General features: G+C 36.9%; 1 protein-coding gene across 2 annotated transcripts in view; it reads right to left on the bottom strand.

Moving 5' to 3' along the window:
* PARD3B (par-3 family cell polarity regulator beta) overlaps window positions 1–19,405 on the bottom strand; it is a 1,004,964-nt gene that overhangs the window by 416,801 nt on the left and 568,758 nt on the right. For both annotated transcript variants that reach the window (XM_081260439.1, XM_081260440.1), the window contains 2 exons: window positions 7,417–7,587; window positions 3,192–3,321 (listed from right to left, as the gene is read on the bottom strand). In XM_081260439.1, coding sequence (XP_081116565.1) covers window positions 3,192–3,321; window positions 7,417–7,587 — 301 coding nt within the window. The remainder of the gene's footprint in view (window positions 1–3,191; window positions 3,322–7,416; window positions 7,588–19,405) is intronic.

Raw genomic sequence — 19,405 nt, 5'->3', positions numbered from 1 at the left:
GAAGAAGGAGAGGAGTTAACAACCCAGACAACTGCACTTAGCCCGGTACTTGCCCTAGGGTAAGACCTGCCAGTGAGATTCCTCAGAAAACAGAGTTGGCACCTCATTAACATTCAGATGCTTAGTGGGATTTTACAGTCAACCACTGGGACACAGCACCCATTCTTATTGCCTTCTCGGAGCACCCCTCTTGCTCCATCCCCAGCATTGCTAGCAATTCTCCAACACAAATGTGAATTTCTACAAATGTTAGTTCTAAAAATGCCTTTTGTGTGTAACAGCTTGACAGGAATAAAAAATAAAATACCAGAAAACTGTGGGTGGTATGCACTATTATTACAAAAATAGATGGAACACGGAATATCAACTTTGGATTGTTAAATATACAAAGGAAAGGAAAAGGGGAAGAAAAAAAAAATTACTGTTTTGGCTGTACCAGTTCCTATCCTCATTAGATATTACACTTTGTCAAGTTAATCTTGTTTTTCTACATGAGGTCCTTAAAAAATAGGTGGCATGTGTCAATACTCGAGATTGATGAGTCTCGGTGGCCTGTTACCACCATCCATGGCCCAGAACTCAGTGACTCCCAGTAGTCCTCAAGCCACGGAATATAAATGCAAAGGAAATGTAAAGCACAAAATTGTAAACTAGTATCGTATCACAGATCGACAGAGAATAAGAGCAACTCTTTTTTAAATAATTAAGGTTTAGTGGGCTCACTTCTTGAGAGTGTTAGTTTTTTTTTTTTTTATTTTGTTAATTTGGAAAATCAAGGTGAAGAGGAATCTTGTGGGTTGCTGATCTGCATGGTGTTTTCACATGTGTAAAAGTTGCTGGGATGCATCTATGTCTCAGGAAGAAGAAAACAGATAAACTCCCAGTGGTTGTCTGTGGCCACTTATACCCATAGAATTCTTTGTTCAGTAGACATACAAGGCCTGAACATTTTATGGAAGCTCCAAAGTATTATCACATTTCATTTTAGCACATGCTTTGAGTATATTTTATTATTTACATTTTTTTCCTGGGTGCATCTTTTTTTGTGGGGGAGGGGGCAGATACCTGGAATTGAACTCAGGGGCATTCAACCACTGAGCCACATCCCCAGCCCTATTTTGTATTTTATTTAGAAACAGGATTCTCACTGAGCTGCTTAGTGCTTCATTTTTGCTGAGGCTGCCATTGAACTCACGATCCTTCTGTCTCAGCCTCTGGAGCTGCTGGGATTAAAGATGTACTCTCAGCATTCTAGGTTTATGTTAACATGTTGACTAGTTTCATCGTTTTAGCTATCACTTCTTTTTTCTAAAGATATTACCCAGTTTACTTGAGCCTATCAATGTCCTCTAAAAATGTTTGATATTTTTATCACCTCAGCATTGATATTTTTTAGATACTGAAAATGAACCAAGAAGGAGGTAATATGTCCAATGTTCCTTTGGATATTACTGACGAAATTAGAGACAAAACTCTAAACTCAGTCTCAGGCCCACATGTTGCTTTAGAGTCAAATGCCTATCAAATTTTGTAAAGAGGAGACTTTTTAATACAGATGTCAGTGTTTGCTATCTTAACATGGGCATAGTAAGAAGAAGGCTGTTCTAGACCAGAAAACTTGCTGTTCTTCCTGACTCTGTTACTACTGGGACTAAAGGTGTCAGAAGGAGATCTTGCTATTTATTATGGAGAAGACTTTTAATTTATTTAAGGTGAAAGACATATGGAGTACTTTTTTTTTTCCTGGATAAAAAGTCAACTTCTATTGGACATTCTTAGTTTCAGATGTCAGGATTTTACTCATTTTGTGGGACCACTGAAAGTCAAGGGCATGAAAGGAAGTCAGAGAGACAAGAATTGAATCCAGCTCTGCCTGTATCAAGTATGCAGTTTTGGGTAAATTGTTTACTCTCCCTGACATTCTATTTCTTCATCTGTAAAATGAGGATAGTAATATTAACCACTTTGAGTGTGCATGTAAATTGCTTAACACAGTATCTAACAGACAGTAAACACTTAATAAATGGCGACAGCTGTTGCTGCTACTCTCACTAAAAATGGGGGAATGTTTAAAAAAAAAAAAAAACCAGCATCCCATTTGGATGAAACAATTTAATTCTAGAACAACCTCAGATTTATTCTGTTCTGATGGAGCTACATAGTTAAATTTTTGTAACATCTTAAATATCCAAAATATAGGGGATTGATTATGTAGTATACAGTGCCTTCACTCGATAAAATAATATGCCACTAACTGAATGTGAAGCTGTAGAAGAATATTCAGTGACATAGTAAGATGCTCATAATGTGCTATAAATTAAAAACTAATTTCTTAAACATCACCTATAGTATATTTCCTTTTAATTTCATTTTATGTACACATATTTGCATGAAGAAAGACTTGAAAATACACATAAAAATGTTATTGATTAAGATCTGTGATAGAAAGAAGTATGAGTGATATTAAATTTTCTTTTTATTGCTTTTCTCTAAATTTTCTACAATGAATATGTATTGCTTTTGCAATATAAAGAATGAAAGTTATTAAGGAAAAGAGATATGGGAAGATAAAACAATTTTCTTGGTGACCCGAAGTATAATTTTTGAAAGCCGAGGAAGAAAACTTAGGGTTTTTTTTTTAAACATCTGGTGCTCTACTAGAAATGTGATCTGTACCAGATAATGAGAGAAAGTGTAGCAAGACAATACCAAGAACATTCCAACTGCCATGTTAGGAACTCAGATTGTGCTATTTAACTACTTGCCACAGCTTAGAAGTGAGCATAAATCTGTGAGCCACATTATGACCATTTCATGGTTTAATGTAAGTCCACACATTTTTAAAGTTACAATGATAACATCCCAGATCAAAAGATCTTAAAAAAAAAAAAAACCAGTTTGCCTTCAGTTTGCCGTTTTGATTCTCTAGTCATGGTTTGTTTTATATATAACCCTCCATGTTTGGGGCAGCAAGCAAAAAAACTGTCACTTAAACTGGCGGCCTTGCCAGGAATCTGATTCACAAGTTCTGAGTCAGCATTCCCACCCATCTCAGCACTCTGAGTAAGGAAGTCTGCTCTTAGTCTAATTAACTCCTCGCTGTCCCCCCTCGCCTTTTTTTTTTTTTTTTAAACATAAAGGTACTGTTTTCTCACTTCATTCACAGGGGATGAAAATGGATAGAATCTTACCTTTCTGTTTATCTTGTGGACTGTAAGTGCCAAACTGATGCAATATGCTATCATTTCGCCTGGAGGTGCTTAGAGTGTTTTGACAGTTCTCAAAGCATGGCTTGGAAAATGCCCCACACTCTGCAGGCTCCTAAGGGATAAAAATTAAAATTACATTTTCTTTTTTAATGTTCCAACTTGGTCAACTTTAGTAGAGCAAAAGAATGATCAAGTCTTTCAAGAGTCTCTACTATATAAGTCTTTGACGGTAGAAACTCAAAAAGGCCCTGTGGGTATAAGAATTTTTTTTTTGAATATGAAATTAAAAATACTGACAATGTGGTGTTAAGGATTAGGAATCCTGATAGCCAACACAAAAGAGGATTAACTTTATTATTCTTTTCCCCACTTACAACTGGCTTCTTTCAAATTTTCTTCCATCTGGGAGTACAGCTTGTGGCAGTGTCAATACAAGTACACAGTTCATGCCAAGGGTGTTTCTCTGCCAACCAGCTGGTTCCTCTCTCCCCCTCCCTCTCTGCCACTACCCAGTCTCTCTTTCTCCCCAGTGGAGTGCATATGCTCCAGGACAAGTCGGAACCAAAGCAGGTTGTGTCCCCCACATACGAGGTCTTTGGCCAGGAGCTGAAACAAACCGTAGTGACAATGCCAGAGACTGCTTCTCCTAAGAGCTTTTCCTCCCTCCACCCGCATATTTCCCCTTCCTATTTAGATTCTGACAGTCTGTAAGCAAATTCACAGTTTTCTCAAGACTGCAGTATCCAGAATAACACCCCCCAAGCCATCTTACACAGGAGCTGAAGAAGTAATAGGAGGCAGGTGATTACAGAGAACTCCAGCTGATTTTTTTTTTTTTTGAAGAGGACCGAGGCATAGAGAACTGGGTCTTGCTCTTGCTCATCTTATTTTTCTCCCTAACAGATTTCAAGGAAGAAAATAATTTGGAATTCATTTCATAGCTGTTCCCTTGACCATTTGTGAGATGAACATGCCGCAAAACAGAGTCCCAGTCTGATCCCCAGAGCTCTTTCCATCTGGGAAAGCATTTGGCGGAAACAATGCGTTTGATTTCTATTTTTCCTCTTTAGTTACAAAAATTCAGTGTCTAAACAAAATATTTAAAGCCTTCAATTTATGCATTGTTGATAATTAAAATTTTTCTGTTGCTAAAGGTCCTTTCGCTTTTTAACACTTCTCCCACACCCAACATGTCACCCTTTGCCTCCGTAATGCTAGTCAAACCAAGCCAGGTACAGGAGGCAAGCCACTCCTGAAAACAGGACAGGAAGGAATGGTGCAACTTGCCTAGCACAGCCTTGTGTTTTTATTTAACAATAACAACATGGGAGAAAAAAAATTTTCTGCTTTGCCAGCTCTTTGATAAATGACACAATCGATATCCCAACAACTGATCAGTAACCAGTCTAATTAAAGTATTCAGCCTGTAAAATAGAGCTGTCGTGGAGCCCTCCATTAGTGTCCCAGCCAATAAAACACATAATGGATTTTTAAACATATTCGGCTTCTACCAAGATGAGCTGGCAGCAGGGAGGAAAATGTTTTGGGGAAAGAGAAAAACAAAACCAGGTCATAACCCATTTTTTAATACCAAGTCTCTAGGCTCAAATAGAATTACCATTGAACCTGAAGCTCATCCTTTGAAAAACATGTTTCTATTTAAAATGATTTTGATTCAATCAAGGGCTCATTACATATTCTTCACTAGGTTCTCATCAAAACTGTTTACATATCTTATACAACTAGGTAAGGTGGGAACTGCTCCCTACCACAACAACAACTTTATATTTTGACTTTTCTTAAGTAGCTTCTTCAATTTTTTAAATATCAATATAATGTTCAAGCAATCATTTGGCATTCTTGCCAAATCTGCCTAATTGCTCTGCCTGATTGTTTGAGCTGTGATGAGACCTTTTTAGGTTATAGATGCTTTTTTATTGTAGCAGAGGGCAACTGCTGTTGCACAGGAGAATACACCACAAACACAAGTGCACAACATATGCTTTGACACAGTAACACATAGATTTGGGAGATCAAATAGCTGCAATTTTTTTTTCAAATTTAATAATGATAAGCTGTACATTAGGCTTCTGTCTTTATAAGAAATAATACTCTTTAATCTTCATGGGTACCATAGAGAGTCTCAAAAGCTGAGAGTCAAGTGCCTGCTCATTCCCCATGGAAAGCATGTAAATATTAGGAAAAGAAAATGGATCTTGTTTAAATGTCCTCATAAAAATTGCTTTTTGCCCCAGTTCTTATTCCCGATCGATTCCCTGGTGAACGATATTAGCAAGACACTTCTGAGGATGGGCAATGAACTGAAAGTTAATACTTTCTTCTGACGGAATAATGTCAATCCACTGCAGACTGTGGAAATTAAGATGAAAATACCTGCTGTAAAGGAGAATGCAAATAGTAAAGAGTCCCAACTCCATGAGCCAAAATGTATGACACCTATGCTGTAGCATTCACATATATTTTAGAAAGAGACATGAAATTAGGAAAGAGGAGATGTGGGGGCCTGGCTAAGTCTTTTAAGGTCACATTCTTTTCCTTTTTAGCTTTTGCTGTCTACATGAGCATAATACTTTTGTGCTACATCTTACAGACTTTTCTGTTAGTGAGGTTTCTATTAAAATAAATCCTTAGGGAGTGCTAATATGCAGATACACAGAAGGGATGACTTAGGCCCCCCTAAGCCATCCTTCACACCTGTCTCCAACAAATGGGTTCCATGGAATCATAGGGCTCTAGAGGAAGAACCCAATGAAACCAGATGGAGCCACTTCTCTCATGGTAGGAAACAGTACATAAGGACCTTCTAACTGTGTACATTAAGTAAAGCCCATTAAATATTCATGGAAGACTCTGTCACTTAAGCAGACGCAAATGTGGAAAATGAGCTCCTTCATTATATATAGTCTCCAGTAATTGGCCAATTTACATTTATTTAACATCTACAAGGTTATATACAGAAGCATGTAAAAGGTACAATTACTCCTTTCCAATAGCTGATAATGTAACAAAAGAAGATATACTTTATAATTTTACTACTCAAGGCCTACTTTCTCAGATGAAGAAGATCTCAGTTGCAATTTTTTTTATTCATTCAACAATATTTATTATGTATCTATTATGCACTGGGAAATAAAGATCCATTAATGGATAAAACAGATAACAATATCTGTCATCTACAGCACTTAAGTATAAATGTATCTAGTCACAAAACCAGGAAAGGCAAACCTAGGATTTTAACCCCCAAATGCTAAACTTTACAGCGCAAGCTTTAAACTTTCAGGAGCCCCATCATCATCTACTAGTTTACTTTGACAGTCCTGTTCATTTTTTAAATTTTAAGTGAAATTTATTATTAAGACTAGCATTTTATGTTGGTGCTCTTAATAGTATTCTATATGACTTTGCATTTAATTGTATTACATAAACATATTCTGGTCTTTCAGAATATCCTGATAAGATTATCTAGGATATGCTGATTTTTAACATCTACTACTATTAATTTTTTCCTAAAATAATTATTAGGAACATTTAATAATTATTCTTCTATGTAAGAGAAAATAATGCCTTAGGAATTTTTTAATTTATATATGACAGTGGAATGCACTACAATTCTAGGAATATTTTATCCTTACATTTATTTGCTAGTGAAATATTTCTGATACTTAAAAAATTCACAAAGAAATCATGATTTAAATAATCTCAGAAATAAGCCTTCAATCTTTTTTTTTTAAACAACTTGAAGTAAGCAGCTTGCTTAAAAGATCAAATTTTAAATTAGTAAGTCTAATTATCTATATGTAGTTTATGGGGGAGAATATAGAAAACCAATTGTATTATAATGATCTTCCCTTAAAACATGGTACAAGTCTGATCAGGAAGGGATAGATATTGCTAGCATATCAACCAAAAAGTATATAAAAATAAGTCTGTAACTCTAGTAATTTCTAAATGAAAAAAACCCTAAAAAAGATGGACCTGTCATCGTTGATAAAGAACTTACTTTACATGCACCTTTTTATACCTTATACTTAAAACATACAACTACCTGTTCCCCATATTGGAGCCCTTTTAGGGTATATTTTCCCAGGCAGTGTCACCATGAGTCCAGCTACCACACTGTTAATGGAAATTTGCATATTCTGGTAGCCATTAGGCAATTTACAAGGAAAATCAAGATTTGCATCACCTCCATTGATCTCTCTGGCCTCCTAAGAATCACCAACTGGATCATCCCTCGTATGTTTCCCTCCATGGACATGGATCGTCTAAGTGTTTCCATAGCTTCATGGTTGGACTTTCCCAGAAGAGACTCCCCATTGACTGCAATCAGTTGGTCATTCATTCGTAGGCGACCATCCTAACACAGAGGAAAGAAAAATGGTATATAACAGAGAAAAGTTTGGTGATGACATGTCGCTGATTTGGGAGAAAGGTTTAAGTACATAAACAAGGGAGGTGGGAATTCCAGCTATTAGGAATAATTTATTTTCCATGGTAGAAAAATGTTCTGGAGTTTATCAGACAGTCACAAACACTAACAATAATGAATTGTGTGGAAGAATTTTTTAGAAACCTCGGAGGCTTGAGCTGCAATATTTAGACCTTAATATAATGCCTCTTACCTAAGTCTTTGGCAAGCATACTAATCCAGCCTGAGTCTGCCATTGGCTCTGGCAGGGACAATGTTGCTGACTCAAGAGAAGGGGGTTTAGAGACAAACAGAAGTAGTCATATCCCTTGAAACCAGGGTTTACATTCCAGGCAGGGTGAGCCATCATGCTTAAATGTTGCATTTTTTAAAGTAGTGGCATGTCTTCCTGATATCATTGCTACCTCTATTGAATAGTATTAAAAAAAATAAAAAACAACCTTCATGTAATTTTTTCTAACACAAGAACAAAGTTGCTTGTCTGCTAATCTGAACAAGAATACTGTGGTATGCAGTGTGAAGGCCCAAGGCCCATGTTCATATTTTCTAGCAAAAAGAGTTTGACAAAAGAAATCATCAAGCATTCTCCAGGGACACTGTCTGAAGAGCACCTTTAGCCAGCATCTCCTGGAAGGAACATTTTTTACCAAAGGCACAAAGAACCTCGGCCTGTGGACAGGTAGCCTAAACTCTGGGCTCCATCACTTTAAGGCCCTAATCATCTTCAATCAAATGCCTCTCATGAGCAGAAGTATATAGTAGTAACTAAAAAACTGCTTTGCCTAGAAGACAACTCACGGGACATGTGTATTTCCCTGCCTGGCAGCCTGGGAGAAAAGATGCTTACAATGTCAAAATTCAGATAGGGACATGCCATATACCTATTTTGCTCTCAGGCAGAAAGTTCTTTCATGAAGTACAGATAGAATTAGGCAATTATCATGCAGTTGCTATTAATAATATGACAGGAATCATAGTTCCACAATTTACCTTTTTTGAGAACTTTTTCATAAACTACCTCTTGTGATTTTCAGAGTCCAAGAAGTTAAGATAATTCATGTTTTTATAATTATTTTACAGAAGCAGAAAAGCAGTGTAACTTGCCCCAGATCACAAAAGCAAGGCACACAAAATTGACCAATTTTAGGTTCCAAAATCTTTGGTACTGTAGTCTTTCTGTTGTAGCTCCCTGTTACTTTCTCTAGGCTATAGTTTTGCAATAGTAGACTAGGAAAAAGAAAACTTTTTTTTTTTTTTTTTTTTTTGGGTGGTGAAAAGTATCTAGGATCCATGCTCAAATTAGCAAAATGAAATGCAAAGAAAAAAACTTCCCTGAGAAATGAGAAAAACAGACATTACCATGAATAATAGAAACAAACCATATAGCCTTGGGAGAGAAATCCTGTGGGCAGGTTGATCAACTTGGACCAAAGCGGTAGCAGATGGCCAGAGGGAGTTGCTCTGCTGACAGCAGAGAAGAAAGAGACAGAGGGTGAGAACTGTTGTTCCAGAAAACTAAAGTCCCTGCAGAGAGTCACTGCAAATGCCACCTGCTAGATGGGGCACTGGCCATGCAAAGTTATGGGGACCACCTACAAGAGTCCACACCCACCAAAGGGATCAACAGAGAAGGGTGTAAAATGAGATATGCAAGCTGTTGAAGTGGACTGCCTCAACAGAGCTTAATGTCCTCCCTCCCTCTTGTTTTCCCACTTCACTTAACCTTTACCCTCATTTGGAGCAAGTCTGGAAATGAGATTTACAGGAAAAGCTAAGCAAGAAAGAAATCTCTTTTCTGTTATCCAATTTTGAGCAAGTCACTCAAAGAATAAGATTTGCTCCATGAAATGGGGCAAAACCAAAGCATCCTTAATAGCTTAGTCTGGTAAAGTGGAGGCACAGCTAGAGAATTTATTCTATTCATCGTAGGATGGAAGAAGGACTACAGGGCTAAAGCTGGTCACTACAAATCTTGTAGGGTGGCTGGAAATTGATGTGTGCATTTTAAAGAGGAGAGGAAGCAGAAGAATTGGATCAAGATCCTAGTGCTGTGAACAGGAAATGAGAATCTAGCGCTGAGCTTTATGGAGGTGTGGTCTTGACAGAACACCTCAAGAGCCTTGATAAGAAGAAGAAAGATGAGGATTAAAAGGGATGGAGGGAACGAAATCTGAACCAGAACCCACCTGGCAATTTCTCTCTGAAGTACGAGTCAAGGTCAGAGTGAAGAAACACACTAGAGATGTGAAAATAGTTTTTGTAAAATCTCTTATCAGTTATTAAGTGAACTGATTATTTTTAAACACATTCTAAGTCTTAAACATGCAAAACTATATTCAAGTAAGATGTATGTACCATAACCAAGCCCCAAACAAAAAGACAGGTCAGTTCACCCCAGGGCAGCTGGATTTTTTTTTTTTTTTTAAAGACATTCACATTCATCACAAGTATCACTCGAGAGTTGTGGGCATGATAAAAATCTATACTCTCTCATTCCCAGTCTTGACTGTCCTGTTGCTATTGGTGTATGCTTTTTCTTTATAAGATAAATGATGGGTAATTTCATTAGTGGGGACGCCAGGAAGCTGTCTTAACATTTAGTATAGAATCACAGAGTTTATCCCTGGAAAGGTCCTTGGAGGTCATCTCATCATACCTCTTATGTTTACAGATGAATAATACAATGGCCAGAGAGAATGAGAAGCCATTTATCTAACACTTCTTAAGAGAAGCCACCACCATATACATTAGGACTTATTCAGCTAGTTGAGGTTTAAAGTTGGAATGGAAGAGTTCAAGTCCTGAACTCTACAGTGTTCTCCATTCCCTAAACCATTGTCTTCTACACAGATGACAATGACTAGTCACCAAAGGGGTGATACTTCAAGAAGAAGACTTTCAAAAGCAGCAAAGACAATTCTCTATTCATGTCTCCTGGAAGAGACACACACAGAGATGTGGATACAGGAAACAGTGCAGGGGATGGCAGGCAAGGAAGCAAGCTAGAGGAGGGGACATAGCTGTCTACTTACTAAGCTGTACATGACACATGCATACTACATCTAAAGTGAAGCTGATGCAATGAATAACTCACTACTCAGACTCATCAAATATACCTAAAAATTGCATGTCTTTTTTATTTAAAATAATTTTGCCCAAGAAAGTTAGCCTTTTATGTATTTTTCTATTAATATTATGTTCAAGAAAATACTTAGAAATGAGAATATAAACTCTCAACTGACTTGATATAAATGAATTCAACTATACAAGGATGCTACTTAATAGTTCTAGGATAGTTATTTCATTGCAATCTGGGCCATGCTTGAATATGTTAAAGGGGAAAAAAATCTCTTTCCCACCTTAGGCTAAGTCCTCAGTCATGCTCCCCACCTTTGGCACACTTTATAACTAACTCTATCCATCCTCCTGAAATAAGTAAAGGAAATTCTCAAAGAGAACAAAAAATGTTAAAGAGAGAAAGGAGAAGAAAGCAAAAGTCACTTAAGCAAGATAATCCAGGGAAAATAAAAACTGATATGAGGTTTAGGTCTTCTTCATGTACTGAGATAGCGTCAAATCCCATCATCAGCCATAACTGGATATATCACAGGAAGAAGCAGCAAGCCTTTGAAGACCAGAAGCTTGAGTACCACATGTCCTTTGTGTTGAACACCTGATATAGGTCAGTCCATGTGCAAATATTTTGCATGTTTTGCCCACTCACTTCTTCCAATGATCATGTGATGTAAATAGTGCTCTCCATTATTTAAGAGATATAAAGACATAGGCTCAGATAAATTATGTGATTTATAAAAGGGTCCTGGCATGGCTGGCTCTCTTCGTCTGTAAAGTTAAGGGCATGACACCAGCAAACAGAGATGGTTTTAGCTCTTCTTTTCCTATTCAAAAAAATAAATGTTGGCAAGGATGTGGAAAAAAGGATATACTCATATTGCTGATGGGACTGCAAATTGGTGCAACCAGTGGAGAGAAGTATGGAGATTCATTGATAAAACTGGAATAACCATTTGACTTAGTTGTCCCACTCCTCTGAATATAGGCAAAGGATTTAAAATCAGTATACTACAGTGACACAGCCACATCAATGTTTATAGCAGCTCAATTCACAACAGCTAAGCAATGGGGCCAACCCAGGTACCTTTCAATAGATGAATGGATAAAGAAAATGTGGATATATACACAATAGAGTATTACTCTGTCATAAAGAAGAATGACTTTATGACATTTGTTAAGTAAATGGATGGATCTGGGGACTATCATGCTGAGTACAATAAAACAATCTCAAATAATCAAAGGTTGAATGTTTTCTCTGATATGTGGAAGCTAACCCCCATGGGGGGAGGGTGGAAAATAGAAGTTCAGCAGAGTAGACAAAGGGGAATGCAGGGAAGGGAGACGGATAGGAAAAGGAAAGACCGTGGAATGAATCTGACCTAATTTTCCTATGTACATGTATGAATATATCACAGTAAATCTCACTATCATGTACATCCACAAGAAATTAATTTTTAAAAAATCTATAAGTAAATGGCAGAAGGATCAGTAGGGGAAAGGCAGCAGGAGGTAGGAGAGGGAAGGGGAAGGTGAGGTCCTGGGGACTGAATTATAACAAGATGTATTCCATGCTTTTATAATTATGTCAGAATGGATTCTACTGTCACGTATAACTGAAAAGAACTAAAGGGGGGGAAAGAAGAAGTGATAACATAAGTCATATTTTTGGCAGTGTCAGGTCTAAATGCAGAACACAAATTATATGTCTTGTGACCAGAGCACATTTCTTTATACCAAGTGATCTAAAATAAAACTGTTTTAACCTCCCCCCCCATAAAAATTTTAAAAAATAATCAAGTTAAGCATGTATCTATTATGTTACATAGTAATTATGCTAAACACTTTAGATGCACAAGGCAATTTAACCCTTACACCAACCCTGCACATTTTAGTCTGTGGCCCCACTTTCTAAAAGAAGAAATTGAGACATAGAGAGGTTAAAAGAATGTTCTAAGTCGTGTTTCTGTGACCAGATTAGTGTGGGTTACTCTGGAGTCCAAATTTTCAACCACTTTGTAAGCGATTCTTAATCTTTATATGTTCTTAGATCCCTTTGAGAATTTAATAAAAGCTACAGATCCTCATCTCTTAAAAGCAAATATTAACAACAGGGTTTCTCCACAATTGCACATTTGGGCCAGATAATTCTGTCATGAGGCGCTGTCAGGTAGGTTGTAGGATGTTTCATGTGCCCTCTGAAGCACACCATCAACATCCAATGGTCCCACAACCTTGTAATTCAGCCTCTGGGATTCAGTGGTGCCCGAGGACTACCTCTACCATGATTACTGATGACACTGTGTGGCTTAATCCACGCCTTGAGGCCAATACTTTTGTAGGACCCTCTACCTCTGAAGTTCTAATGAATAAATAGGGGAGAGTAAGAAAGCAAAGGCAAAGAGCTGGCCTCTGCAGAATTTGAGAGACACATGAGGGAGAGGTCTGGGTTTCCCAGGCATAGCTGGCTATGGCCCAAGCACAGTCCACATCAGTCCAGGGTGTTGAGAGGATTAATCATGAACAGATGTTGGCTCCTGCCTCTGCCTGTTTCTAATAGAGCCCTTAGTAAGGGCTCCTGGGACGTTATCAACACCCAGAGCCCAAGCCCAAAGTCAGACTTCAGACTGTAGAGCCAATGTTCCCTGGAGTAAGGTAGGCCGCCTAGGAAGGTGGCATCTGACTTGGGCGTCCTGTACAAGTCCTTCTCAAAGCCCTAAAATCACTTCATACCAACATCTGCTTATAGTATTTTTTGAAAGAGCAAGACAAAACCAAACCAACCTACAAAAACACATTACATTACAGATTTTCATGATCTGATTTCACTTAAAAACAATAGTAATGAAAAAAAACAAGAATGAATTAGAATTTTTTAAATCACAGTTTTCAAAACAGGAGAATAGAAGGAAGTTGGCAGCACTAGAGCATGTACAGTCTCATTTTATAGCAGCTGCCTACCTTAGCACATGCTTCACATCATCTGCTTTAACATGATTTTGGCCTTCATGAAGAGGGCCACTCTGCCCAAGCAAAGAGGTCTGTTTTCCAAGAATAGCACTGCATTCTGGTGCATGTGACTTGGCCTGAACTTTTCCTTCTGTCCAGAGCATCCTTTACATTTCCAAGTACCTGCTGAGTGTCTCCATATCCTTCCAGCTAGGCTCAGAGGCTGGCTTACCTTCACACTTGTCTTTCCAGCAGAAAATGATGCCTCCTCATCTCAATACCCATGATCCTTCACACACTTGTCTATCACAGCCCTTATCATATTCAAGTTGCTTATGCATTTAATTTATTATGCTACTGGCTTCCTAGATTATTGAATGAGTAGTTTTAGGTTTTCTGTCTCTAGACCACTACATATTGCCGAACTTGTTCTAGATGTTCAAGAAGTGCTTGCTAAATTGAGGCACTTGAAAAGTCTTTCAGTCAGGCATTTTGGATCTGGTGTAAGTTTCATCTACAATGAACAAGTTATTTGATTTGCAAACCATGACTATGAGGGATCCATGAACCCAGGTTTCTTGAATATCTGAGCACATATTCATAGAAGCTTTATAATTCTGCGAGCAAAGCCTGATTGCTTTCCATGTACTGCCTCTATCTCCAAGTATTCAGCTATTGTGAAAATTTAAATCTACTTATTCAATTCTGTTATCATTTTAAGAGCCTCACTCCATTTCTATGGAGCAAACCCACAAAGTCCCAGCAGCATATCATCTGTGGCCTATGAAACTTTTTTTTTTTGGAAAGGTTACTGAAGGTTTTTTTTTTTTTTAATAGCACTGGGACATACATAATCAAAACCATTTTGATACAATGCTTTCAAAGTATGGTCTAATCCTTCTCACTAAAAACAACCTTTTGGAAAAATACATGACATAAATAAGCAGATTGCAACTTATAGACTTTACTATAGCCACACTGAATTTTATAATTTTCTCAGCAAGAAAGTTTAAGGAGCCCTGATTTTGAAACATCAGAAACATTCACAGGCCTCTGACGCAGTAATAGCATTTTAGGCTTGTACATTTTTTCTGTTTCCTGTAATTTCAGTTTCCTCTTGATCCCTTCTTATCTCCTTTCTGATTTTCTGCTCTCAGTTTACTTTGGCCTAGAAAAACAGATTGAAAAAAAAAACACCCTTACTAAGGCATATGTGTTATATAGAAATCAGGAATATTCTGAAGGAGTACCTAATCAGATGAGAATCTCAGAGGTCTCTTCAATGTATTCAAAATTATCTTATTTACTACTTCTTTTTTTTAATTTTAAAATTTGTTTTAATTAGTTATACTGACAGTAGAATGCATTTATGCACTTTGATATATCATACACAGGTGGGATATAATTTCTCATTTTTCTGAGTGTACATGTTGCAGAATCATATTGGTCATGCAGTCACATGTATACATACAGTAATAATGTCTGCTTCATTCTATTATCTTTCCTATCCCCACATCCCCACTCCTTTCCTCCCTTCACATCCCTCTACCTAATCTAATGTAATGCTATTCTTTCCTAGTGCCCCCTATCCCCCCTGGCCTTATTGTGAATTAGTATCTGCATATTAGAGAAAAGATTTGGCCTTTGGCTTGTGGGATTGGCTTATTTCGCTTAGCATGATATTCTCCAACCCCAACCATTTACTAGAAAATGCCATCATTTCAGTCTCCTTTAAAGCTGAGTAATATTCCATTGAGTATATATACCGCATTTTCTTTATCCTAGGTTGGTTCCATAGTCTAGCTATTGTGAATTGAGCTGCTATAAACATTGATGAGGCTGAGTCACTATAGTATGCTGATTTTAGGTCCTTTGGGTATGAACCAAGGAGTGGAATAGCTAGGTCAAATGGTGGTTCCTTTCCCAATTTTCGGAGGAAATCTCCATACTGCTTTCCATAATGGTTGCACCAATTTGCATCCCCACCAGCAATGTATGAGTGTACCTTTTCCCCCACATTCTTGCCAACATTTATTGTTGCCTGTATTCTTGATGATTGCCATTCTGACTGGAATGAGATGAAATCTTAGAGTAGTTTTGATTTGCATTTCTCTAATTGCTAGAGATGTTGAACACTTTTTCATATATTTGTTGATGACTGTATTTCTTCTTCTGTGAAGTGTCTGTTCAGTTCCTTAGGCCATTTATTGATTGGGCTATTTGATTTTTTGATGTTAACTTTTTTGAGTTCTTTATATATTTTAGAGATTAATGTTTTACTGGAGGTAGATTTGAAAAAGATTTTCTTCTTGTTTGTTATATTTATACACCATGCTCCTGTTTTATGAAAACTAAAAATTAATCACTAGAACAATAGTCTGAACCAGGACTGGAAAAAAAAAAAGCTAGAACAAAACTCTGACCACAGGATTAACTCACCATGTACAATATGAATACTAATAATTTAAAAATGAATATACCTGATGAAGGGAAAGTGTGTTAGTCAGTTTTCCACCACTATAACAAATATCTGAGATAATCAACTTGTAAAGAGGAAAGGTGTATTTTGGCTCATGGTCAATGAGTCCTGTTGTTTTTAAGGCCTGTGGTGAGGCAGCATTGGAGGAGCATTTAGTAGAGCAAAGCTGATCCATGTCGTGGCCCAGATGCAAGAGAGAGAACTAGGAAGAGTCCAGGGTCCCACAGTCCCCTTTAGGACTTGTTCTCAATGACCTGAAGCCCCCCTACTAGATCTAACCTGTTAAAGGTTTTATTTCTCCACCTCATCTCCTGGGATCCAAGCCTCTAACACATGGGTTTCAAGGGGATGGGGGAGATTCAAGGTCTAAACAATAGCAAAAAAATACTATTTGGATCCAAAGCATCATCATCTTGGTATATCAAGTTTAGATGATAATATCCTTTTCATTATGACCATGAATTCTTATGTTTTTCAATCCCAATAGACAATCATGGAGTTCAAAATACATATCAAAATGATGTAGAGTTTCCAAAATGTTATTTAGCACAATCTAAATGTATTGCTTATTTGCATTTTCATGTAAAAAATAAAAATGCATAAGTGATAAAGATCAGCAAGTAAAACAAGGATGGATGCTGGTATTGTGAGATTTTAGAATTAATGTTGTATTTTTATAAAGTAGCTCCGACTGTGCAAAATTAATAAATGATAAACCTAGCTATATGAATTAATATGTCAACCTATTTGGCTTTTAGACAAACAAAATTGGTTAAAATGTATTTTTCTTATATCGAAGTTAGTAATTTTCTTTTCTAAAGGAAAAAAAACCTTAATTGCTATTTAGTTATTATTAATTTATGAATTTATTTTTCAGGCAAAGTTCCTGCCTTTAGCTGTTCAAAAAACGTATGACATCTTTGTGGTTAGGGCTGCAATGTTAGCGGTGAGCTTCTTACCGTTAAGGATTTGCAATGGAGGTTTTTACACCCCCAGACTGGTCTTTTTGTCAGAGCAAAAGCTTAAAAGACACTGAGTACCAGTAAGGAGCCTCAGAGTTCCTTCACCAGTAGAAAATATTATCAATTTTAAGAAAAATGGAGATTTGAAGAAATCATTTAACATTAGTGTTCCTTAAAAAGCTGTCCCTTTTATCTTCTCTTGGATTCATTAATTATAGATACACCACATGATTTATAGATACTGGCAGAGATGGAGGTGGAAATTACTCACACTGGGAACTCTGACCAGACTCCTGTTAAGAGGGCTGGAGGCTGTTAAGTGTTCCATATTACAAAAAGACATAAGATTCAGGATTAAGCAACATATTCTTGTATATTCAATGGCTGTGCATGGTCTCTGCCCCCCAAATCAGTTTGGTCCTTTACACATATTAGGATTGACTTGCATTAGTTAAAATTCTTTTACCCATGACTAAATAGTGTAGACTATGAAATTCTGCATCTTTCAGAAAGAGCATCCCAAATTTCCTAAGCACACAAGAATCAAATTACTTAAATTATGTCTATTTCATATTCTGAGTGCATACATTTGCAATTAGCTATGTCAGGCATTTTTCTTTCATTTAATTTCATCATCATCAAGTAGTATTTATTAAGCAAAAACTGGCTAATTAATTTTCTACAGAATAACAGATATTCTTACATTCATTCTATTTAAGAGTCTTATCTACATGATACATGGCATTTTTTTTTCTTAGCAAAAACTACCTTTAAATTTAAATTTTTATCTGATTATATCAAGGTTCCAATAGGACACACTCCACTCCCACAGTCACCATAGTCAATAAAAAGGTCATTCTGAAAAAGTACAACAGACTCCATGGAATTTTTATTTTTACTGTAGCATGTTAACATATCTTTCCTAAGTCTTTCCAAATATCACTATTCTGGTTATAAACTTTTTAAAAATGTGATTCAGGTAGGAAAATAAGCAGTTTAAGTGCATATAAGCAATCAATATAAAACCCTATTTTTGCTAAAAAAATATAGTTTATTTTTATTAAAGCAAAGGAAAGCCACTGCTCTCAGAATTCAATGTGCTTAGTAAATGAGTATGAAAATATCTAGTGACCACTGACACTTTACTTGTGCTACCCTGGAGAAAATAAAAAGTGAGATTTTATGTGGATCTGGTGAGGGAGAATATTTTCTCAAGGTATGTTTTTCAAAGTGCAACAAAGACAAAACTTATTTTTATCTAACAGCATTGATACCACACTTCACTTGAAATCCTAAACACAAAAATGAAATTTTAGAAAATCATCCTCAAGGATATCAAAATTTCATCTCATAGTTCTCAGCTGTGGAGAAGTCAATACACATACTTATACTAGTACATTTTTGTCTCTAGAATCAATTAGACTATACTTCAGGGGCTAAAGTCCAGGAAGAAAGGCAGAAAATAAAATGGAACAGGAAGACTAACAGGGCCACTGTGGAGGCCTACCAGCAGCCATACTAAAAGAATGCCAGTTTATACATGAAGAAGCACAGCTAACAGTGGCACTTCTAAGGGCTGTACAAAGACCTCCAGAAACCAAATCAGCCTGCAATTGCCTGCCACATGCAAGGGAGCATTTCTGGGCAATGTTTCTTAATATGCAAACTAAAAGTGACATATTAAGAGGAGATTACATAATTGTGAATAGAGTTAAATTACTGAAATTTGCCTTTAGAATGAATCAGGGACCCAGTTTCAGGAGAGTATCCTAGAGTAGATGGGTGCTCTTAATTGCAAATGGAGATTTACATCCCCATTAGAAATAACTTGAATATGAGGTGAAATGATGGAAAGCAGTAGACTGACAGGTAAGTGGAGGAAAGAAAAGAAGCCCTCAATTAGAGTCTCAGTCATCCTAGGGTTTTACATCTGTTAGGTAGCCTATCTTTGTTTACACCAATGGAAGCCCCAGGAGAATAGAGCACACAGAATCCACAGGAAGAATTTGGTCATACTTTTCAAAGTAGTTTAGTTTTCAACAATCCACCTTCCCTTAAGGGAAAAACACCTTGAGAACCAATTAGTGATATGAAGGGCCAAGAGAAAAAGCCTGTGCTTTGGTAGAAAGATTATTTTGTTGATTTCAGGGAAATACCTAGGGCTAGATGCTAAGGTGGATGTTTCCAATGCTTTGCCCCAAGGACACTGCAGCTTGTTACATTTGTATCTCCTCAAGAGGGACAGGAACAAAGTCTCAAAACAATTTTTGTAAGACATAATCCA

This window comes from Spermophilus citellus, assembly GCF_964194105.1.
Source record: "Spermophilus citellus genome assembly, chromosome: 11".
NCBI classification, from domain to species: Eukaryota; Metazoa; Chordata; class Mammalia; order Rodentia; family Sciuridae; genus Spermophilus; species Spermophilus citellus.
Note: the sequence above shows the minus strand (reverse complement) of the source record. Positions and strands in the feature narration are given on the sequence as shown.